Source organism: Centroberyx affinis, unplaced genomic scaffold (assembly GCF_046629955.1).
Source record: "Centroberyx affinis isolate AG114_WGS23_722 - 3 ecotype Tasmania unplaced genomic scaffold, CSIRO-AGI_Caff_v1 ptg002388l_1, whole genome shotgun sequence".
In the NCBI taxonomy this organism is placed as follows: Eukaryota; Metazoa; Chordata; class Actinopteri; order Beryciformes; family Berycidae; genus Centroberyx; species Centroberyx affinis.
Window position 1 is genome coordinate 149631 of NW_027280642.1, and position 25949 is coordinate 175579.

The 25949-nt window shown below is 40.3% G+C and overlaps 1 protein-coding gene across 1 annotated transcript; it reads left to right on the plus strand.

The window, feature by feature from the left end:
• Nucleotides 1-8972: 8972 nt before the first annotated feature.
• csrp2 (cysteine and glycine-rich protein 2) lies at nt 8973-25472 on the plus strand. The gene is made up of 6 exons (XM_071533653.1): nt 8973-9072; nt 13203-13325; nt 16045-16213; nt 19749-19878; nt 21963-22056; nt 25196-25472. Exons 2-6 carry the CDS (start codon nt 13214-13216, stop codon nt 25270-25272), a joined length of 582 nt encoding a protein of 193 aa, XP_071389754.1. The 5' UTR covers nt 8973-9072; nt 13203-13213; the 3' UTR covers nt 25273-25472.
• Nucleotides 25473-25949: the final 477 nt, after the last annotated feature.

Here is a 25949-nt window from a genome sequence, read left to right on the forward strand (position 1 = left end):
GTGGATGTGTAGTTAATAATGTACAGTTTTATGTCAGTAATTATTTTTGTATATTGTATTCATACAATGTCATTTAATGCCTTCGTATGCAGAATGTTTAAGGCTGCTTTACTGTCATTTTTAAATAATGATTATTGCACTGCTAGTTTCAATAGAAGTGTCAGAACTTGGAGCCATTCCTTCACTGTAGCTGTTTTCTTCTGTATGACTTTCACAAACTTTGTAATTAAAAAGTACATAATGATGACCGGTGTTTAATGTGTGCTATTTTAACATGAGGAAAGTGAGAATATTTTCATGCATTATTTCACCTTAAGAGACAAAATACAAATGATTACTTATATCATTAAGATACGATAGGATGAACTTTATCGATCTGAGGGGAAATTGGGGTAGATTTGTAGGTTGGTGAGCAAAGAGTGTAAAATGCGCTAAATGATATACATAAAAAATAGAATTAAAGATGAAGCATCTCTATGGTGCTAATAAAATGTTAAAATGTTACTGCACAAATGGCCAAAATAAAATTCCCACTAGGATGGCAGTTCAAATGTTGACGGATTTACAGATGGCTGCAGTTTACGGATTTACAAATTTACAGATGCCACCAATAATTCAGAGTCCAATTCAGAATGGTTCAGCAGATGGGAGCAAACCATGCTAATGTGGTCAGATGCCACACACTTAATCTGTAATGTATTTATGATGCTGCAAACCCCGGGCTCAAACATTAAGATGAAACTGATCAGGGTATTGATATACGTAGTATAACAATTAACATTTTTAGTGCAACTTTGATTCACTGCTCAAGTGTTTTCATGAAAGAACGATAGGAACAAAGAGGAAGTAAAGAAAAACATGCATAAGTATATCAGGCGTGCAAAACAATACATCTGCAGCAGTTGCATCTGTAAGCAGCAGTACAGTCTCATTTAAAATGAATGAACTTCCATCTGAGAGTAACACATTCAACACATCAAACATGATCTGAGGGTGAGCAAGGGGTTCCAGAGCTGATGGAGTTACACTTAACACACACACACACACCATCTGTCAGAGCACATAAACATCTAATCAAGGTTTTTATATTTGTAGCACTAAAACTGAGTCGGGGCTTCTGCCAATAGATCCATGTTTGGAGCTCACAGGCAGTTATGACACAGTAAACCTCAGCAGATGGGCAAATTAACATTATATAGATTAGATATTTAGCCAAGTGTCTGCTGTGGCCAAACAGCACTTTACTGAAAACACACTGAGCTGCCTCAGCCAACACACAACTATTAGCTTTGTTATTCAAATGTGCACTACTACTACTACTACTGATAGTACTACTACTACTACAATTACTACAACTACTACTACTACTATTTCAACTAATACTGCCACTACTACTACTACTACTACTACTACTACTACTACTACTGATAGTACTGCTACTACTACAATTACTACAACTACTACTACTACTATTTCAACTAATACTACCACTACTACTACTACTGCTATTACTACTACTACTACTAGTGTTACCACTACTACTGCTACTGATAGTACTACTACTACTACAATTACTACTACTCCTACTGCTGCTACTACTACTCCCACTACTATTACTACTATTATTACTACTACTACTATACTGATACTACTACTGCTACTACTACTACTATTACTACTACTGCTACTACTATTACTATTACTACTACTGATACCACTGCTACAACTACTACTACTACTACTGATACTACTAATACTGAAAAGTAACATCAGTATTCAAACACACACACACATACACACACACACACACACAATAATACATGGGAGGGGATGGAATTATTTTTCTGTAACTTAAATTTTTTGTTATTTAAGAATTGAATTGATGATTAATCTCTTGTTACATGCTTTGGCAATATTGTTTGTGAACTGTCATGCCAATAAAGCACCTTGAATTGAATTGAAATGAATAAAAGTAGTAGTGGTGCGTTGAAGACTGTACAGTAAATCCAGTGTTGAAATGCTCCTGCTGGCTCTGCAGTGTCGACTGTCCCACATTAATTCCTCAGCTGTTTTGGATGAATTAGTTCATGTTGCTTGTCCAGCCCTAAAACCTAATGAGCTCGTTGGAAACTGCACTCTGCAGGCCTCTACATCAGTCTGAATGTCAATACTGTGTATGTTTACTATTGAAACTCTACATATGTGGACATAAATCACTGGATGTTGCCACTGGCCTTTTCCTCGAGCCCCGGGGTGATTTAGAAGATGCTTTGCCCGTCTTTGGATGCAAGAGTAAGCTCGGCGAAATGCGAATACTATGAAATCAGCACTTACAATTTTAATCAATTGGAGGAAGAGCACTTTAAACCGCTTGTCAAGTTTGACTGTAACTTCTCCCGAGACAGGGAGTGATGATTCAGCTGAGCGGATAGCGGATATGGATGTAAGCTGAAAACATGCTGAGGTTTGCAGTTTGAGAACATCATGTCTGAGCTATGAAAACAGCGCAACACACTGTCATGCAAATCTAACGTGATGAATTATTAATGAGGAACAGATGATGTGCTTTGATTGCATCCAAGGAGTAATTAGAAGAGGAAGTTCTAATTAGAAGAGAAAAAACGCATAATTACCTGAAGTTTGCATATAATTTCTCTAAAATATGGAGGTTCCAGTCTGTAAAACTTGCATATTTGTCTACCTATGATGTTTTAAAAGTACCATAATTTGCTTCAGTATAGCAGCATCTATCATTTTGTTAGAGCAGGTGTCTGTTTTCCCTCCATCTCATTTTGTTTCCATTCATTCATTAGAACTGCAGTCTGTCTCTGCTGTGGGATTTCCTCATCAGGCCTCTTTGACCATAAAAGGGCCAGAAAAAAAACAAGCAGCAGCTCTACCTGTTTCCATCTGTTTTTTATTAGCGTTTCTCTCAGTTTCTCCTCTCAGAAATTCTTTCAGATTGACATTTTACTATTTCAATACCTGCAGACGGCTCTGGCATTAGGAACCATGTAGAAACTGCCCGTTCTGGATGAAGTAATGTGTCAAGTGTGTTGCCAAATTTGGGAAGATTTGCCCCAAAACAGAATGCCAAGTTCTTCCTGAAGTGAATGGATACAGAGGTGGCAGAGGTCTAGATTAGATCAGATTAGATCCAATCAGAATAGATAGACAGATTTCAGATTTTTACAATTCTGAAATGGAGGGACAAACACATAAGAAGACCAAGCAAAAACATTCTGAAAAACAGATTCCTTCAGTAAAGCATCATCTAACACTGACTTAATCGTCAAAGAATATGAGAATGTCCAATTTAAAGGGAGGCTTCCAGGTCAATTTCACTTCTGAGGTGCATAAAAAATAAAAGCTGTCTTTCCTAATTCAGTGTTCACACATGGAATATCCCACTACTATAATTGGAGAGCAGTTTGTGTGTTTGTGTGTTTGCGTGTCCCACCATTGAGGAGAGGAGGGGAGAGGAGAGGAGAGGAGAGAAGACAAGGAGAGGAGGAGAGGAGAGAGGAGAGGAGAGAAGACAAGGAGAGGAGGAGGGTTAAACAGTTTCTAGTTTCTAGATTTCTCACAAAGTTGGCTATTGACAGACTTGCAGACTTTGCTCAAGGACACTTCAGCAGGACACATAGCTGTTGTCCTGTAACTTTAACAGGTGATCCTCCTGCCTGTTTTCTAAATACAGAATTATGCACTTCTGTGTTTCAAATGTAATGCTGCAATATCAATATAGTTTCCAGCAGTGTCATACTCAAGTAGAAGTACTGTTGTTTTACTGATATTTTACTTAAGTAGAAGTAAAAGTACTGGTGTAAAAATCTACCGAAGTAAATGTAAAAAGTGTCTCATTTAAAATGTCCAGTAAAAGTTACTGTAGTGAAGTACAGTAAGTAAAATTAAAATTACTGACTTTAAAAGTACAAGTACACAGAAAAGCTACTCAGTTACAGTAACTTGACTAGATGTAATTAGTTACTTCGACCCTTGGTTTCCAGTATCCGCACAGAATTCAGTTACAGGGAAACTGTGGCTGCATGTTTATGGACAAAAGTATTTTTCTAGCTGTTGTGATCAGGACTTTTACTCACCATGATTAGTCTTGATGACTGGGGGAACAAAATGATTTTAGTGCACCAACCACTAGGCCAACCCTCCTATAGGGGGCAGGAGTACCTCTCCTAAAACAGACTTACTGTATAGCTTCATGTTAACAATCTTAGTTTTGGGGTAACAAACCACTTCCAAGAGGCTGGTTGGAGACTGTTCCCAGGTCAGTCACAGAAGCTGCTGAGGTTGAGTTTAACACACTATGACTATCAGCCAGTTCTTACCGACAAGAATCTGTAATAAAATAATATTGTGGAAAATTATCCAGTGTCTGGAGTCTGTGTTATAGATTATGCAAACTTATTACTGATAATTTAAAACTTATTTGATTAAAATAATTTGATTTATTCTATTATTCTCTAACCCTAATCCTATTTATCAAGTGTTCTATTGTAAAATAAACAATATAATTGAAAAATAATGAAAATGAGGTTTGTCTGTCACATAACAGGGTATCTCTCTCCAAGTAACATCAGTGAACTTACAGCAGGAGACTTTTAGAACATATAAATCACAGATGACACGAGTCGTATTAAAAGAAAACCAAAATGCCTGCCTGTCTGTGGACACTGAGCTCTTTAATTTGCCATAACTCATGTCTGTGCTCCCTACAAGCTGTTCATTTTATGGTTCCCCCCCCTTCACTGGATTCACTGAATCGTAGCGGTCCACTCCCAGAGTCGTCATGCGGCTTCACCATGAGGGTCAGGAGAGGAACCGAAGGTCGCAGGTTCGATCCCCGGCAGAGTGAGCGTGATGTGGGTCCGTTAACAGCCATGTGTCCCGTCAAAGAGTCCTGAACCCTAACTTGCTCTCTTATTGTCAGAGGTGGAAAGTAACTAAGTCCATTACATTTACTAATGTATTTCCATTTTGTGAGAATTTCTATTTTTCCTCCACTACATTTCACAGGGAAATCTTGTACTTTTTCCTCCACTACATTTATCTGCCGGCTGGAGTTACTAGTTACTTTGCAGAATACGTTTTTACACTCAAAACATACGATAAGCTCATAAAATATGTTGCACTGTTAGAGTTTAAACTCCCCAACAGTATATGGAGCAGTTAAACCGACAACATTAAAATACTTCTTACAGGTTAATGCTTCAATAATTTAACACTCTGACAGAATGAGGACTTTTACTTTTGATACTTAAGTACATTTTACTGCTAATGCTTACTTAAGTACAATTTTGAATGCAGAACCTTTACTTTTAATGAAGTGTTTTTCCATTATGGTATTGCTACTTCTCTTTAAATAAAGGATTTGAGTGCTTTTTCTACCTCTGCTCACTGTAAGTCGCTGGATAAGAGTGTCAGATAAATGCTTAGAAATGTAAAACAGTGTGAACAGATGTCCTTTGGGTACAAGAACAGAAGAGCTCTTTCATTCAACTTTACTCCAATAATACAAAGAGCCCTTGAAGTAATTTATGCCTCAAACTAAAGTCTTCATCCTTTCACGTTCTCTGTAGTTCTCTCATGCTTTGCTTTGCCAAATTGGACCCAGCTGGACGGTAGTTGATATCAGAGATTTAAAAAACAGGTTGATATCAAAGGAAAAAGTCTTTGCTGACTTTTTCCTTTGATATCAACCTGTTTTTTTAAATTGCTGGGTCCAATTTGGCAAAGCAAAGCATGAGAAAACTACAGAGAACGTGAAAGGATGCAAACCTCCTCAAAATCCCTGTTATTCCTTATATACAAGACTATAAAGAATAAATGTGGAAAAGGGCACAGCGCTCCTTTCTGTGTTTTCTGTTCAGATCCAGCTGGTGAACTGGCTGCACAGCTGCTGCTCTCACACATGGAAACTACTGTAAGTCCTGAGTGACAGATCCTGGAGTGGAGTCCTGGTAACGTGGCACGTTTCAGCCGGGACTTCATCTGTCTCTGACTGGAGGGGTTTTACAGACTCTCTATCCATCCCCTGAAGGAGAAACTCTCTTTTCAGTGACACCCTTAAGGCCCATTCACATCTACAACGATAACTATAAAGATAACTATAACTATAAAAAGATTTAAATCATAATAAGTAAATAGAATGTGTGTGTTCCCACTACAACTATAACTATAACTATATTTTTGGTTCGATCTCAGAGTGATTTTTTGGATGCAGAGACAACAATAAAACATTTTCTTAGGTGGGACGCTCTCGCTGCTTCCAGCAAAGTGGGACAACTCAAAGAAAGGCTGGCTTTCAAAATTCAAACATTAACAATTTTTTAACCCCTTGCACCCCGAGTTTCCCCTTAAATTTCCTCTTAAGTAGCTTCAGGGGGACATCCTAATTCTATATGTTCATCTACGGATGTACTCCCTGAATCGGAGGAGTTCCTCCATGGAGCTTACGCCAAAGTTTCCATCATGTTTAGCTTCTGAATAAAGTTTTTAATTTGAGCATTCAACCTAGTCTCTCCTGATTGAATTAAAACTAAACACCCAAACAAGGCCTAACGCTCCTACAGAAGTTGTGTGTTGAGTCCAGGTCCCAGAACTCACACACAAACAGTAATGATATGGGGAACAGCACGGGCCAATTCAGCATAAGTGGGACACTTTCTTTCCCCAACTTCTGTGACATCTATCAAGCTCTAACCAACATCCTCGCTCAGCACATGATATATTTATGAATTCCCTAACATGTTGCCTAAGGATCCATGTTGTTATCATATTCACAGTAGGCATGACACATCCATTTGAGGACAGTGTGTCCAAACCCAAATTTCCTTCAGCTTTTGGTAAAGTGGAACGTCATAAGTACTACCGTATCCTCTTGTCCTCTTTTCTGATGTTGAACCACTTCTTGGCATGATTTTTGCCCATGTTTGCGAGTTTTGTCTCATTTTTCCTCCCTGCCTTCTTGACGCCCTGGCTATAGGAGTCTTAGATTGGATATTCTCCCTGCCTCCAAAAAAGTGGGACAGACTGACTTTCAAAATGCAAACGTTGAAGTTGAAGTCTGAAGTTGGCTCCGCCCCTCTCTGTGACGTCACACCAATGATGTCAACTCATTTCGGTCTTATGGTTTCACTGCTATGGGTCAGAAAGAGCAATGTTTTGATTTTCACTTATCAGTCCAAGAAATAAATGTGAAAAACTTAACGTGTCCCACTTTACATTATGTCCCACTTTAGCTGAACTCGCCCCATCGTTACTCTTGTCTTCCTGACATTAGTTTTAACCGTAGCGTCTCACTTCATCAGCATGTAATTTCATGCATTTTTGCCCAGTGAACTAACAGGTTTTTCAATTTTTTCCCTCTGGTCAACTCTCATCTATGGACATTTTGCACTAAATGCCTCTAAATCAGTTTGGAACAGTCCAGTAAAACAAACTGAGACAGCAATCAGACCTGGGAGTGACGTCAATAAATGAGTTAAGATGAACCAAGACTCACTGCTGATTACAGTTATGACGCATTTAAGGTAAACAGAGATGATGTCAGCAGTCAGACTGAGTAGGTCGGGTTATGTTGAAACTCTGACCTCACAGGTGGGAGTCGATGACTTATGATGACATCACATCTCCACGATTCCCTGAACTGAAGATGATTTATCAAAGGCTGGTGACAGACCGGTATGTGAGAGGAGGTTGATAGATTTACATCTTCACTGTGTCATTACAGAGCAAAATGACTAATGGCTTCTGGGAAAGCGTTCATCTCATGGTCTTGGAGTAAATTTTACTTGTTGTGGGTAAATTCTTTCACACAACACAACTTAACACAACTTTATTCTTGTGAAATGGCCCTTCTTGAAACACTGTACAAATAAGTAATGTATTTTTGTTAATGTTTTCAGAGATGGGAGAGGGAACAGCAGGCTGGTGGCAAAACACAAACCTTGGTGCAACCTGACCTAAACTGTATGCTTCAATGCATACGCTGCATTCAAGTGATCCTACTGAGCTCCGACTTCTAAGTTCCCAAGTGATAAATACAACTTGTCACGCATTCAAGTGCCTATTTGTCAGAAATAATAACAAAATGGATCCTGTAAAGAAAGTTTTTTTTTTTTTTGCGGCTGCTGTTTCATTTTAGAAATCAAGCATCACAGAGCCACTTTGTGCTGCAGCAACAGGATGAGGACGAGAAAAGCAAAAAAACAAACAAACTATGAGTTAAACAGAGAGCGGAAATGCAAACATACATATTTACACTGAATGCCAAACAATGACATACCGTATAATGATAAAATATATAATTTTTTAATGTTGACAAGGGTTCAATACCCTCTGCCCCCTAAACGTCACATCTCGGCTAATCATTGACATACTGTGCTGTGGGCATATTGAAGATTTAGTGATATAAACGTTTCTTGGAGGCAGAAATAATCTCATTGGTTGAATTAAACCTCAGTGGGCGGAGCCAAATAAGGTCAGCTAATTGTCAGACTGGAATGGAAAAGGAACTCTGGTCAAAACAAATACAAAATGTAAAAGGCAATTACTTTTTTTCATTCCTTCATGTCCATGTTATTCATGATATAGGCTAGTATGGCTAGTTTGAACTTAAGGTAAGATAGGTTAACTAGCTAAACTAGATAATTTATGGCTAGATTGTATTTTTTCAGTTAGTAGCAGAGCGCTAGGCTTCATAATATTAGCTTCCTCCTCTCTTACCTCTTGTCTTTTTCACTGGGCTTCAGTCTAATGTGACTTAGCCAGAAAAACCTTTGGCTAAGTCACATTAGACTAAAACCCATTGAGGGTTAACTGAACCGAGCGTTCAACTCGTAAAGGCAAAAATTTCCTACAGCACTTGAAGGCAGCGGTGTTGAGTTCACGCCCTCTGTTGAAACCACTCCCTTCCACTGAAACTATTAGAAATATGTGTCAGTCCAGTCAGTCGCTAGTAAAGTCTGCCGAGCCGTCTGGATACACTCTGCTGCTGGAGCTGATCCATTCTGACATCTGGGATTTACCTGGAAATTTCTGTGGAAAAAAAAGGTAATTTTTCACGTTAATATAGCACACTGTTCGTTCAACACCTTACTTTGTAAAAGCGTGTAGATTTAAATTGACACATGATTTCAGACCGGTTTTCTAACAGATTTACCTGATGAAGTAGGCTTCCACCAACACACGTTTTACTAACTTTTATTCCACATTATATTGAATTCATTATGTTACTGTGTGTTCTCAGCTTGTTGACGGTGATATGTGGAGTTTTGTGTAAATTTAACCGAATCAAAACTGAATTATTAGGCGGAGTAACGTGCAGGTCGAGCAGAAACTTCACTATGAGATTAAATAATCCTCACCTATAGGAAACCACCGCATTAATCTGAGTTAACATGGGTAGTTAATTCAAAACGGTGCACTTCATATATTATCATTATATTATAATATATATTCAATATATTATATATAACATTTAAAGACACTCATTATCGGTCTGGTGAATCAAACAATGCCCAAGAAAATTAAGTATAAAACTTTCTTAGCGGTGAGCAGATAAAGAAATCATGCTAAATTAATTTAACAGTGAACAGTTTTTTTTTGTTTTATCAGTATCAAGTGAAGCAGCAACAGATTGACAGTTTTGAGTTTTTAATGTGATTTCATATCCAGCCACATCTTCTTGCCTGTAAAAGCAACATAAATAATTTACATTTTACATTTACTTTCACAACAACAAATATAACACTACTCTGCCCACTGACATCTTGAGTTTACAGCTACATAAAATGTGTCATATGTGAATTGCAACAGCTGTTTTCTCCACATTTCCTTTTTTCAGAGGTTTAGTCAAATTCCCAAACTATTCCAGTGTGTGGATAAAGTGACATAAAAGGATTCCTAGATCATCCTAGAACATTACAAGCAACTAGTAGTTAGGAGGTCAAGGGTCAGAGGTCACAGTGTCCTGACAATCCTCCTGTGACTAAAGGAAGATCATGTAACATAGAAGGACAAGGAAATGAAATGAGGAAAGAAAGAGCTAAGGAAAGAGGAGAGGGGAATTGTTAGGGTTCGACCGACACAATATTGGGGTTTTTATTAGTTTCTCCTACCATTCAATAGGTGATTTCATTAGTCCGGGTTTCAGTGGAGAGTTTTAGTGTCCCATGATGCTGTAAATGCTGTTTCAGAGGCTTTTCCACCCTGATAAGAGCACAATTCTGGGGGGGAAACACTGAATACTTGTGATTTTTTGGCATGAAAATGTAAAAATTCAAAAAAATATGGGTGCAATATCAGCAACTTCACTCCAAAAAAATCAGTATCAGCCTTCAAAAACCCTAATTCTTAGTGATAATACTACTACTACTATTATTATTACTCCTTATAATAAGATGACAATTGTGAAATCATTGAAATCAGCATCCAACAACAGTGTGATACTGATTCTGTAGCCTACTGCAGTGGTTCTCAACGTGGGGTCCGGGGACCATCAGGGGTCCTTGAGGGAGTTTCAGGGGGTCCCCAGCAAACTGACTAATTGTTGAACGTCACCTTTATTTCATTTACAAGAAGTTAACACAATTAGAGAATGTAGAAGAATGACTGTTTTGATCATAGTTTCACTGTTATCTCTCTACCTACAATACAGATAGTCATGAAATTCTGGACAAAATCATATCTAACAATAAAAATATTCTCAGATTTGGGTTTGAGAGACGAAATCTCATCAAATGGGGGTCCGTGGGCCTAATGTGGACTAAATTAGGGGTCCTTGATATGAAAAAGGTTGAGAATCCCTGGCCTACTGAACAAGCAGAATCACTGGTTTCATCAAAATACCACCCTGCTTATATCATCACACATATCATCTTACTTCTTTCAGCGCTGCCAAGACAAAGTATTACAACCCGACAACATGATATTCCTCAATACACTGCAGCCCTAAGGGAACCTAAAGGGTAATTTTAGTCTCCTTTTGATCCCCCTCTCATGTTCGGGCTCGTCCCATAGTCTGTAATCCAGCTGGGAGGAGGGCTGGTTTAGTGGCTTACAAGATTAATAGCTTGTACTGCTTTGTGTTTTTTATTTATTTTTTTCTAATTAATGAAAACTTGCAGCACGTTTTTTTTTTTTTTTTTAATCCTCTGAAGTGTGACATCACAGTGGGTTTGCGCTTCGTCTTAAAAATGGTGTTTCCTTTTTTGTAAAGTCAAATCACAGTCTCTTAACAGATTTGAAATGGGTCTGTATGTGTAATTACAGGCGGTTGGGAGGGACCCGGGTGCGTCATGTGGGCTCCATGCGGTCACAGCACAGTGTTTACCCACTCACACTTTGTGTTTTTTTTTTTTTTTTTCTCGCAGTTTGGGGTTTTGTATCCTGCAGCCACGGCCCTTCAGACAACAAAGCTGCGAGGCATTCCTCCGGGTATTAAGTCCTGTTGTTTAGGCTTTACGTCTTTTAGGGCGGAGGTAGCCTGGAGCCGGCTTTCCCAACCAAGAGCCATTGTGTCAGGGCTCGACTGGTCTTTGTTTAATACTGATAGTCTTGTGTTGGAGCTGCATTTAGTCCATCGTGGGACACTAAAACTCTCCACTGAAACCCAGACTGATGAAATCCTTTTAGTGTCGGCAGCTCTTTAAAAGGCAGAGTGACCCACCACGTCTATTCAATAGTATGGGAATCTCACTTACTACCTTTTTAATGAAGAGGTACTTGACAAAAGGAACACTATTTAATAGAGATGGGACGAGCTTATCTTACAATACGATTCGATACGTGATATGGGGTTCACAATTCAATACAACCACGATACGATGTGATAAATAAAAGTTCAGTGACAACAAAGTCTGACTGTGCAGAATTCTGTTTATTTCTGAGCCACAAATCTTTCTGGCGATGGCATTGGCTCGCTAGAATGTAAACAACAACTTAAAAATCATCACAAAGTGACAATAATGTAATTTGGATGGAGAGCTTGTGAAACTGTGATGGTCAAGAGTCTCATTAGTGATTACTACAGAATAGGGCTGGACGATAATTCAATATTACCGTTTATCGTCTTTCAGTGGGATTATATTGTGATGATATGGTGATTTTGGGATATCGAGACGCACAATTCTGCTGTCTGAACTGATGGGAACAAGCTAATCTTATTTAGAAACTCAGACAAAATGAAGTATGGTAGGAATATTATGTGAAAATTTCAGTTTAGTTTGACATCACACCAAATATTACCATTCCGTTCAATATGATGAACATTAATTTGATTATTTAACGTGATTTCGCCTATGTGAGCCATATCGTCATATATATTGATATCGAAAAAAAAGGATATTGATTTCAACCATATCGTCCAGCCCTACTACAGCAGAATAACATGGAGCTAATATCGCGATTCATTTTTCTGCCCCACGATACGTTTTGTCACGTTTTTGTATTGCGATATATTGAATTTCGACATATCTAAAGGTATATATAGGTTTCACAGATGTTGCTCACTGCTGATATGGTGGAAGTGAGGATCTGACTTTACCCTACAGCTTCAGGAGTCTGAAACTCTGCCTTCAGAAGCTGCTTAACCCCCCTAAAAGAATTTCATCTGTGTGATTTTAAAGGTTTTTTTTTTCCCAATGGTTTTAAGTGTCCTGCAGTCTAAATCCTGTTTCAGAGGCTTTTCCACTCTGCCACGAATACAATTCTGGGGTAAAACAGTGAATCCTTGTAATTATTTTTGAATTTTTGTTTTTACAGAATGTCAGCAGAAAATATTGGCTATCACCAGCTCCAATCCCCCCGAAATATATCAGTATCAGCCTTCAGAGACCCATTTCGGTCAAACTCTAGGCATGAAGGCACACAGCTGAAAACAGCAGAAAAATGACCTACAGGTTAGAGAAGTGTGGACATGTGACTTGGACATTGCTGTGAAAGCGGATGGTCGTCTTGCCTTGATAAATAAAGGTTGAAAAAAATCTTTGAGAGGAGGAACCGACACAGGAACACTGGGAGACTTCAAGTATTTGATGAGGAGATCCAGACAAAGTGTTCCTGCCAGTTTGTCCCGTGCATCCTGTCGCTCAGCAACTCTCCTCTCCTGTCTCTCCTGTCTGATCCTTCCTCCTTTTCACTTTACTGATCCTTCCCTCCTGTCTGTTCCCTCTGTCCTGCAGAAACAGACACGATGCCGAACTGGGGAGGCGGGAACAAGTGCACGGCGTGCAGAGGGACGGTGTACCACGCCGAGGAGGTGCAGTGTGACGGCAAGAGCTTCCACAAGTGCTGCTTCCTCTGCAGTAAGTGCTGCTGGCTTTCATACGACAACTCTGATCTGTTTTTTCTTCTTAACTACGTTTCGAATTAGAGTGTGAATGTGAAAGTCTGCCAGCTGTAAGGAAACAGAATGTGAATTGAATTGGAAATGACAGGAGACAGAATCGAATCCCATTCCATGAAATTCCACTTCTAAGAGAGTTTGTCTCGACTCTCTAAACATTACAAATCAAAACATTATGAATCAGATAAAAGACAGTTCAACAAATCAAAACACATTCAATTCTAATGTGTTATGATTACATGTTCTGCATCAAATACCAGCTGAAAGGCTCTTTTAACATTTTATGATATTCAGTATTCATAATATAAAACACTATGTGGAATCTCAGATATGTGGTGAGAAAAAACAAAAAAACATGGAATTTCACAGAATTTCATCAACTTCTGGAAATTCCAATTCAATTCACATTCTGTTTCTTGTAGGGTTTTTTTTTTTTCAAATTTCAATTCCAATTCCTCAGTTGAATTGGCTATTGACTGTCTATGAGAACATATTGTATCAACGTTGTAAAGAACCCTCTTATTATTGTGTTATTTTCTGCCCTGTTCATGATCAGACAGCCATGTAAGATCAGGGACAGGAACCATGACACAGGAACAAGTCAGTAACACGGCGGCTGAACTGTGTTTCACCCGTCTGAGCCGCGGCTCGTCCCGGCAGAGCCCGTTCTGACATTTCCCTCCCTGGTCAGCGGCTGTTCAGAGTTCAGGCTGCGTCGTCCGTTCACTGAAATGTCAGAGAAGATGTTGCAGTGAAGGACTCCGCCTGGAGACCGCAGGACAACACAAACGCTTTCATTTACCGCCGCCGCCGCCACCGCCGCCGCTGCTGCTATCAAGACCAAAGCAATCTGAAGCCACAAAAGAGGAGTTTATTTTTTCCAGCGGTTCCCTTCACAAAGGCTGCCTTGTCCGACGCTCCCACTGAGGAGGGGATGAGCGAAGGGACTCGGTGTCTCTGCCTCTCCTTCGCCCTTTTACCCGGTTTCTCCGTTTGACCTTTCATTTGTTTTTTTCATTTCTGCATTCATTTCTGCATATTAAAAGGCCGCCGAGTAGTCGAAACGAAGTGGAACTTGGCCAAAATGGAAACTCAATCGAATGCACTGCACACTCAACACCAGTGGGGCGCACATGAAGATTAAAGAGGTAATGGTGACCCAGTGAAATCAGAATTAGTAGTTACACCTCGTTGGTACAGATCTGGACAGGACACTAGACCCCATATCTGTTAAGAGGATTGGCATAATATCATATATAGCAAAGAAATGCATCTTGCTCAACTGGAATCAACAAAGACCTCCAACATTTAATTTGTTCAAAAAAAATTCGGAAAGAAACATTACGACTGGAACAGCGCACTTATACTTTTTAAAAAATAAGGGGGATATCTTTCTAAGAACATGGGAACCCCTTATGGACCTCTGACCATCCGCCTAGCCCGGTTAGGTGTGCCTTGACTCACTATTATTTTATCCTACCTTTTTTTTTTTTTCTTTTCCCCGAGTTCTATTTCTCTGTACTGTAAGAATGATGAAAATGAATAAATAAATAACTGAAAAAAAAATAATTAGTTGTTACAAAAACTAAGAGACTGACGGCTGAAATAGCGACAAAGGTGGCTGAGAGAATAAAGGATTTAGATTGTTAGTTTGATTGGACGTCAAAGTTCAGATTTCCTCCAAACCAGTCATTTCGAAGTGTACTTTGGCCTTAAAGCTCAACTAGGCAAATTCTTATGTTGGCTTCAAATGGCAGCTTGTTTGAAAACTGTTTGAACTTCAGTACCCATAAATCCTGTGCAGTGAGGTCAGTAAACGTCACACAGCTCGCTCATGTTTACCAACCCGGCCGGTCTGTGATGCTTTAAACCAAAGGAAACCAAAGAGACGAGAGAGGAGAAGATCTAACACTGGAGAGTCCAGCTTGGAGTTGATTTCCCGCCGGACACCAGAATTTCATTTGGGCAAATTGGGTGAATCTGTGGCATCTCAGTTAGCGGGATGAGACACCATAGACTATATCTTTACATAAAATTCTTGCCTAGTGCAGCTTTGATAGTTTTAGTTTAGTTTATTTGAATGAACAATTAATAAAAACCTCAGGGGGGGAAATGGAAAAAACAGAAAATGTACAAACCCGAGTTTTCCATCTTTGTATATGCATATTTTTTAGGTTATAGGTTTAGTTTACTTGTACATACAAATAGGAAAAACTGGGGGGGTGGAAGGAAAGACAGAAAGAAAGCTGAGGAGTAAAAACATCTAAAAGAAAAAAAGAGTGAAAAAATTTAAATGACAGAGACACAGAGATGATGCCTATTGCAAGATGAGACTTAACTTTTCCATTATGTTTTCTCTGGTAAGGCTGTGAATGTTTTGCCTCTGTATCAGTGAGACAATTCACATTAACCGGATGCATCTAACAGAATTAAACCAGGACACAAATGAAGAATGGGAGCTAGTTATTAAAAAATGGAAATGTTTATGCTTTTTATTTGACCTCACGCTGCCTCGTCTCATGTCTTCCTGGAACGGGGAGGAGCGACTCTCCTCTCGGGACAATCCAGCGCTGATCACAATAAGATATCTGTTGGTTAGGAGACAAGGTGACACTGTTACACTTACATAACTGTCTCTCTCTCTCTCTCTCTCTCTCGTCTCTCTCTCTGTCCCTCAGTGGTGTGCAGGAAGGGGCTGGACAGCACGACGCTGGCCATCCACGACCAGGAGATCTACTGCAAGTCGTGCTACGGGAAGAAGTATGGCCCCAAAGGCTACGGCTACGGCCAGGGGGCGGGAACGCTCAACATGGACCGAGGAGAGAGGCTGGGAATCAAACCGGAAGAGTAAGTCAGGCCGGTGAACGACAGCAGAGCGTTAACATCACTACGAAACTAAAACCCCTTCATTTTATCCCTGAAATGTCCATTCAAAATAACACAGTTTTAAAAAAGTAAAGGTTAGTATCGTGGGTTTATAAGGGATTTATTCATGGGTTGATTCATGAAGACGCTAGTAATTAAGTGATTTTTCATGCCTTTTGTGCAGGTTTACAGGTTATTAAGTGGAACTGAATGGAAAAGTTCCTGTCTCGCTTAATTTTTCATTTCATTCATTCAATTAGAAAGTAAGAAGTCAAGATTAAGGGGGTGTTTAAGGAGGTTTCGATGGGGTCTCCTCCATTAATAACTCCCTTAATTAATTTTAAGGGGATTTTGCATGAATTAAGGGGTGTATTCATGAAAATTAATGAAAATGTAAGGTTATTTTAAGGGATTACTGGTTCGTGGAGCATACAGTATAGTTTACCTGTGAACAAGGGGACAGATCTCCATATCAATCTTCTTTTATTTAATTCGGCTTTGGACGTTTTGATCCACGGTGGATCTTCATCAGGTCAAACTGACGAATCCCTAAAGACTGAGTATCCCTAAAACAACTTCAGGACTGCACTATGATCATATATAGTGAGAGACTCTCGTATGTAGTGATTTTGTATTGGTGATCTTTCCTTTACAACACCAGCTGTAGTTGAAAATAGCACAGATGTTGACGTAAGATGACAAAAGGAGCAGTAAATTCTTCAAATCACTGAGACTAATAAGTGAGATAAATAATCGTGATCACAGTTTGCCTGCCACTGAATGCTGTGTGGTTACTGTTTGATATTTCAAAAGTCACATGTTTTAAACGGTATTTCAATGAGTCTACTCTGCAGGAATGCCTAGATGAGTGGCAGCAGGCAGGCGGAGTGGACTAGTGGTTAGAGAGACTGTCCTGTAATTAAAAGGTCACAGGTTCGACCCCCACACCCCTCTATTGTGTCCATAAACAACCATGTGTCTGGTCAAAGTGCCCTCGAGCAAGACACTGAACCCTTCCCTGGTCGTTTGAAGTCGATTTAAAAATGTAAAAATAATAAATATAATAATTATTTATAAAAATAAATAATGTTTCATACTTGATTGATGCCCATAAGGAGTTTCTCTTTTCCACCCTGGATCTTACGTCTCACGTCTCCCTGGGTTGAAGCCCCGCCCCCCACTGCTCTTCCCCTTGCTGCCACCTTTTCCCTGCTTCTCTTCTCTTCTGCTCTCCCCTCTTCTCCTCTCCTTTCCTCTCCTCCCCACGACGCTCTGAAGGAGGAGAGACGCTTCAACAAGAATACTGGCAAACCATCCGCCTCTTTTATCAAATCCAGCTCGGCTGTAGCGGCTCCCAGCTGGTTTGGTGGAAGGCACGGATCCAGGAAGAGAGAAGTTCAAGCTCAAGTTCAGAATAATGATCTGAGAGTTAAAGTCAGAGTCTTTGTATTCCAATAGGCTTCCAGTGTAAACTTCTCTAAGAGGCCTGAGAATGGGACGGGTATTAGGCCCTCTTACTGTATAATAATAATAATAACTTTATTTGTATAGCACTTTTCTAAAAACAATGTTTACAAAGTGCTTTACATACAATAAAAATAAAATCCAAAAGCAGCAATAAAAGAAAATGGGCATAAAAGGTAGGTATAATAGGCTTGGGCCGATCAAATCAGATCAAATTTCAAGGCTAAAATGAAATAATAATATTATTACTAATAGCCTAGAAATTTGATGTATGTGTCGCTATATAAAATTCTGTTTATCGCCCAAACCTACTGTATAATATATCCAATCAGACATCTGGAGACTGTGCATGTACATGAAATGTGCATGACATAAAACCAAAACAAGAAAACACACACACACACACACACACACACACACACACACTCAGGGCTGTTTACCCGAGCGAGACGTCAGGTGATCACTGCTCTGAAAGGCTTCATTATGTAAGCAGCAAGATCCCGGCCGGTCCCGCTGACCCTCCTCTGTCCCGCGGCACAAAGGGCCTCATTGAGGGGCCGGCGGTTCCCCTCCGATAAGCACAGCTCCAGGGCCCCGGGGTGCCCCTCTCACTTTCCCACCCATGGGTGAGGAGAGAGAGAGGGAGTGGGTGAGGGGAGAGGGAGAGGGAGAGGGAGAGAGAGAGAGAGAGGGAGAGGGAAAGGGAGAGAGAGGGGGGAAAGAGGAATATGCTGCACCTCTTTGTTTCTAGTCTGCTTGTCTGTTTTTAAAAATGTTTTGGTCATAATTTTTAATAAGGTTGTTTTAAGTAATGGTAGTTCATGCATGAACTAATGTTTAGCTAACACTTAACTAAGGAATGAATAAGTTAATTCATGTTTTACGAAGCTATTAACTAATGCAGTTGTAATTTTTTGAGGGCATAATTGGTTAATATTTTAGTAAATGGTTTAGTAACAAAAAAGGACAGGATTGTGTCACAGGGAGAACTTTGTCATGAACAGAATTAATGCAACTGAATTAGCTAATAGCTTAGCAAACAGGAATAAATGTATTCCTGCCTTAGGTAAGTGTTAGTTCAATTGTAGTTCATGCATTAACTAGCATTAGTTATGCTGTATTTTACAGTGTTACCAATGTTTTCACGTTTCACTTAATTATTCACTGGTGTCAAAATTTGTCTTGTTTTGGGGTATGAATATTAAAAACTGCAATTCCTAGAAAACAACATTCAACATCAAATCCTAAAAATCATTTACAGCATTCATTGAATCACTTTGGAGAATAGTCTATGTCCGCTCTGTTGCACAGTGCAGGATAAAACCTCCATGAAGCTGAAGACAGATGTGAGAGGAAACTAGTTTTGAAGACTAAACCACAACTGAAAGAGACGGTGGCTGCCAGAGGGAGAACATGATCTCTTATTGCTCATTTTCCTTCCAAAATGAGATATTAACCATATGAAAAAACAGAGGCACCCACTCTTACTAAATGATTGATAAAAGAAAACAAATTCTAGTACTTTTTAAGGATCATCAGTAACTTAAGGCAGTGATTCTCAACATTTTTCATATCAAGGACCCCTAATTCAGTCCACATTAGAGCCACAGACCCCCATTTGATGAGATTTTGTCTCTCGGACCCAAATCTGAGAATATTTTTATTGCTAGATATGATTTTGTCCAGAACTCCATGACTATCTGTATTGTAGGTAGAGAGATAACAGTGAAACTATGATCAAAACAGTCATTCTTCTACATTCTCTACTTGTGCTAACTTCTTGTAAATGAAATAATGGTGAAGTTTAATAATTCAACGATTCATCAATTTGCTGGGGACCCCCTGGAACCCCCCTCAGGGACCCCTGGTGGTCCCCGGACCCCACGTTGAGAACCACTGATTTAAGGCATTGGTTGGCGAAATGATCACACCTTTTACAGCCTGGATCCTTGAGATTTTAGAGATACTGAATGACGAAATTCAGGCAATGAGACGATGGAATACAGTTCTTCAGATGTTTTTTTTAATTTTTTTTTATCCCTTTTTCCCTCAGGACACAGAGCCACAGACCCACCACCAACCCCAACCCGTCCAAATTCGCCCAGAAGTTCGGCGGTTCGGAGAAGTGCGCCCGGTGCGGGGAGTCCGTCTACGCAGCCGAGAAGATCGTAGGAGCGGGGAAGGTGAGGATGTCAAGTTTTCTTTTTTAATCATTTATTTTTTATTGTAACACCGTCAAGTTACAGACAATACAACAGGTTGCCGAATACATTTTGATTGTTTAACCCAAACTATCCCTCTAACCCCATCCCTATCCCCTCCACCAACCAACAGGATAATAACACCCACACAGACATAGCATCCTTATTTAGCCAGAAGATCTTTTAAGTTAGATATCAAATTTGTCCACATTAAAATTGTGTTTGGTCGTGCATCATTGACTCTTGCTGACGATAGTTCCAGGTAAGAAATGTCCAAAAAGCTCAGAAGCCAGCGAGTAATTGAAACATCATGAGGAAGTTTCCAACGCTGGACTACAATCTTCTCAGCTGCAGTCAGGCCTGCCAGCCAGACTTTGTGTGTTTTTTTTTCCGTAAGGGAAAGGTGGGAATCATCATTTAGAACAGTGGTTCTCAACGTGGGGTCCGGGGACCACCGGGGGTCCTTGAGGGCAAATTGATGAATCGTTAAACTTCATGATTTAATTTACAAGAATAATTATAGAATGTCGGAGACTGACTATTTTGATCATAGTTTCACTGTTATCTCTCTCCCTGCAATACAGATTGTCATGGAGTTCTGGACAAAATCATATCTAACAGTAAAAGTATTCTCAGATTTGGGTCCGAGGGACATAATCGCATCAAATGGGGGTCCGTGGCCCTAATGTGGACTAAATTAGGGGTCCTTGATATGAAAAAGGTTGAGAACCACTGATTTAGACGATGTACAGCAGGGTCCATTGGCAGTTGTACCCCCGTTAGTTCTGCAAGGGTACTAATAACCTTCCCCCAAAAATCAAAAACCCCTGGACACTCCCATACAACATGTATAAAAGAGCCAACGGTTCCCTGGGAGCAAAATGAGCAACATGGGTCAGGTACATGAGGATGTTAAGTTTGACGTTTTAATCCAAAGCGTCTCAGGCTTCCTTTGTTTCCCACCACAGGCCTTCATGCTTAAATATGCAGGAGATTTGGTGCGGTGAGAAGTCTGATCCTAATGAGACGACGCAAATCCCATTTTTACGACTTGAAGCCGTTTTGTAAACTCTGGATCTGAGCCTCCTAACAGCTGGAGTGCAGATACTCAGGCAGATGTTGTTGATCACACACACACACACACACAAACTTACAGTAGATGAAGTCATCAGGCTAACACTCTCGAGATCCGTCTCCAGGATGTTTCGTTCGGTACTAGATCACGGAGGAAAAATCCACGCTGAGTCTCAGTTCACTTACACACATTTAATCTTGTATTTAGAGTAGGAATGATTTATTTGCTTTTAGGATTTTCTCCTTCCTCTCAGAGGGGAGCGGACAGTTCGCTGTTGATTCACACATGAGCAGATTTACAGTAGGTGATGTCATCAGCCATTTCCCAGTGGAGGAGAAACCATGCGAGGCTCCGCTCACTCTGGCTAAGATGTAACTTCTTCTGAAATTATTCTTTCCTCCTCGTCTTTAAGTCCGTTCCCTCCAGTATTTTTTGTCTTTATTGAGACAGATAGTTGGAAAGCCGAGAGGGGGGAAGGTTTGGATGGGATCTGATCCCAGACCAGCAGAGGTACATGTGGGTCTAGAGACGATTATGGACACAGAAATGATTTATACAATGAAATAGTCTGAAATAACAATCGCAGAGTCTGGAAATTGTATCATTTTTACACGCCACATATCAACTAGTATGCTATAAAGTGAATAAAAACACTTGACCACAAGCCCATCACTTGACTTATCGCTCCCAAACTGATGCTTACTCATGTTAATGTTATTTAACAAACAATAGAGTCATTGTAGAAATCCCAACTTTTACTTACTGAACTTCTGCTGCAATTTTGCTCCATTCCCCCGGACAAATTGTTGGAGAAAAAAAAGAGTTTTCTCTCTTTTTAGCCATTCAAGTAACCAGAAACTAGTTTTGTACTACAATACACTACTTTGTATCTACTGTATAACACTGAAGAACGACTAGAGTGGGATAAATGTATGAAGGGGGAAAAAAATGAACATAATGATTGTAGTTCTGTCTCCTCCGCCCCACACAGCCTTGGCATAAGAACTGCTTCCGCTGCGCCAAATGTGGCAAGAGCCTGGAGTCGACGACCCAGACCGAGAAAGACGGAGAGATCTACTGCAAAGGTAAACTGCAAACTAATTGGTTATCAATTATAGCTGTGGTTCTCAACGTGGGGTCCGGGGACCACCAGGGGTCCTTGAGGGGGTTCCAGGGGGTCCACAGCAAATTGATGAAGTGTTAAACTTCACCATTATTTCATTTACAAGAAGTTAACACAATTAGATAATGTAGAAGGATGATTGTTTTGATCATAGCTTCTCTGTTATTTCTCTACCTACAATACAGATAGACATGGAATTCTGGACAAAATCATATCTGACAATAAAAATATTCTCAGATTTGGGTTCAAGAGAGAAAATCTTATCAAACGGGGGTCTGTGTGCAAAGTTAGGGGTCCTTGATTTGAAAATGGTTGAGAATCGCTGAATTATAGTATTGCAACATCATTTTTTGTTGCAACTTTGGTGATGAAGTATTTTCAACATGAAAGTTTCACAGAGAGTTAGCAATAACATGAGGTAAAAACAGCATGTATTGGCAGAGAAAAAGTAGAATAAATCCACCGAGGGCAGTCAGGACGCTTATTCAGCTATTTCTTCATGTGTTCTTAACTGGTATGAACACCAGAGAAGAAGAGACAGACAAATCCATCATGCTAAAGTTACAGGGAACTGGAATCAGATTTGTTTTGACCCCACACCCAACATCTCTAACCTGGCAGGACGACAGGTTACCAAAATAAACAAGCTGCTTTCAGTCCATGTGACTTTTGTTTACAAGCCCTGGTTCGCTTGTAACGGGGCAGCGTGAATCGAAACGGACCAAATGCAAAAAAAATGCAGCCAAGTAAACTTTTCCACTCCGGTTCGGACCAAAGAAAACAAACTGTAGGTGTGATCGCACTCGGAGAAGTCAAGCAGACCCAACATGACACAACACAGCCAGGAGGGAGGCGAGTGTTTGAAGCCAAGGGGAATGTTCAATTAGTGGTCAGACCCAACACACACTGATGCACATCTGATGCTAATAAAAGCAAAAAATAAGGAGTAAAATCACCTTGGTGGTTACTTTTAAAAGTGGGTTTAAACATAGAGATTTAGGTTTAGTAGGTACAGATTTAGTTATAGATTTTGTCTCATGATTCATTTGGGCATAATTTACTGGCTCTGCCATCTTGGATACAGACTCTTGTGTAAATATATTACTTCTGATTAATTTATCAGGAAGAAACTACAGAAGACAAAAGCGGCTTCATTCCAAAGTGAGATATCATCATCATCATTTGGGAGAAAAAAATAACAAAAACCTGACATCTACTCTTAGAAAATTGACAAAGTAAATAAAGCACATCATGAGTTACCAGTAAAGCTATGAGTCATCCAACGACCTTTGATCATAAAAGTTGTTTTTACAGATAGACTCATCTTTGTTTTTGAAATACTGACCATTAAATGTCAGGTGACCGCGTGTTTTTTTTTTTTTCATGAACAGATACACAGCTTTATGGAATGACCTGAGCCACCGTTGGCAGATTATGCGATTTATATCTGCAGGAGGAGAACTGGATGAACTGGCTCTTGTGTAACAAAAACACAACAAGCAGTTACACACACACTCAGTCACCCAAGCTGTGTGTTGTCAGATTTGATGTGTGTGTGTGTGTTGGATTGGCTGTTTACCGTCCGCTGGGCCAGAAACAGCTGGAGTCCTAACCTCCACAATGACGCCTGTCTCCTCATCGGCACAATGAGGCTGGAATGTTTCGGTTAAACAGAAAACACACACACACACACACACTGATACACACACATAAACACACACAGGTCAGCGGATGCATGCCTCCTGAATCTCATAATGAAACCTTGTACTGATGAGCAGGAATGCTGCGTCTCGGCTCTAAACCCAAACAGGCCCGAACTCTCTCTCTGCCTCTGCAATCAATCAGCGGTTTCGACTCGGGACAGTTCACTATCCTCCGTGGGAGACATCTTGACTCCATTTGAGCAGCGGCTGGATGATTGTTTTTGCGGCCGGCCGGCGCTCCTCACCAGCTCATCATGGAGAGTTTTTATAGACAGATGTGGGCAGCGGACCTGAGAGTACGTCGCATTTTTTTGTTTTTTTTTTGCAAATAATTCCTGGCTCGGAGTTTACATCAGGACGGTTCTCTGGTGGTCGATCACACCGGTTTTCAAACACACTCCTCTAAAATCGTCCATATACTCCAGGCATTGTCCTATGTGGTAAAGCCCGCAAACCTGGTGCCCCGAGTGGATTATAATAACAAGCACTAAGCGTTATTCTCAAAGACTTTTTAATCCAGGAGTGGCACGCAGAAAAGAAAAGAAAAAAAAAAACATTAGAAATTTTTGCACCTCGTCGTTTTCCCACCGCCTGACCACTGGGCTTATTTTGAGGCTGGCGTGTTGATGTGAGAGAAGCAGGTTTGAGAGTTGTAGTCTAGATGTGAGAAAAATAAGCTTGTAGTTGCCAGCTGGGAAAATTTGTCCAGTGGAAGTTAAAGAGAAACACTCTCTCTCTCTCTCTCTCTCCACAGCTATTGCCAAAGTGCCAATGAACAAAGCTCTTCACCCACAGCTGCCCAGTGTCTGAATAAGAATCTGTTCTGAAGTGACCTCCCTGGTAAAATAAAGGTTACTTAAAAAAAGACAACAGAGGAAGACTGTGGTTGTACTACTGGGAAGCTACTGGGCGTGTGTGTGTGAGCAACTATATGAAAGTGAAGCATGCATGCTGCTCAGTTGACTTTTCTTGTATAGAGAAGATAGATAAAGATAAAAGCTGCAAAGGCAAGATCTGTATGCCTGAATCACAAAGTGGGACTGCAGCAGAGGAGAGCGTTCCTGTTTGTGTTTCAGTGAAATTCAGTTTTTTTGGTTTGAAACCTTCTCCGCTCATAGGAAGTGAATGCAAACTGTCTCCTAAGCTGGACTCACCAACATTAGATCTTCTCCTCTCTCGTCCCTTTGGTATAAAGCATCACAGACCGGCTGGTTGGTTGGTAAACATGAGCTGCTGTGTGACGTTTACTGACCTCACTGTGTAGGAATTCTGGGTATTGAAGTTCACACAGTTTTCCTCTCGCTGCATTAGGGGCTGCCACCATGTGAAGTTACCTAGTGCCGCTTTAAACCAAATAATCTGCTGCTGATGTTGATGGTTTCTTCTTCTTCTCCTCAGCTTGCTACGCCAAGAACTTCGGGCCCAAAGGTTTTGGTTACGGTCAGGGAGCCGGGGCTCTGGTGCACGCTCAGTGAGGACCGGACCGGACCGCCCCGCAGGATCCACAGACAGACAGACAGACAGTCACACATTTTGTACATTCCTCTGTCCCACATGGAAATCAATCACTGCATTCAGACGCCTGTCGCTGATGTTCCCCCCCCCCCCCCCCCACACACAAATGGTTTCATGTTGAATTAGGAGCTCCATGTTCTTTACACTTTACTCTATGCAATAAACAAATAAAAAGTTTTACAAAAAAATGACTTGCTGAACCGCTTATATCTTCAACTTGAGTGTAATTATAAATATTTGGCTCCAACTTATACATTTGATGCCGTTTTGGGGTTTTAATTTGTCAGCCGGTATACCAAGATTCACTGCTGTGCCGCCATCTGAGCAGGGATTGGATCTTTTGTTAGTACATCACCTCTGATTGGTTGATCTGACTGCAGGCTAGCGCTGCATTACTCCTGATTGGTTTTTTATCTGCAGAAGCTCCGGCGGGAAGAAAGCACAGGTTAACCCAAACAACTTTTTTTCACATTTGACCGTATTTTATTATTAAAGCCATTAAAACTGAACCATGCCCAATATGTTTACATCTGAAGCGGAGTTACAGTGATGTCCTGAAGGAGGGCGGAGAGGCACTGGAGATGATTATGTGCTTTTTTTTTTTTTGTTTGTTTGTTTTTTCCACACGCCGTCCGGG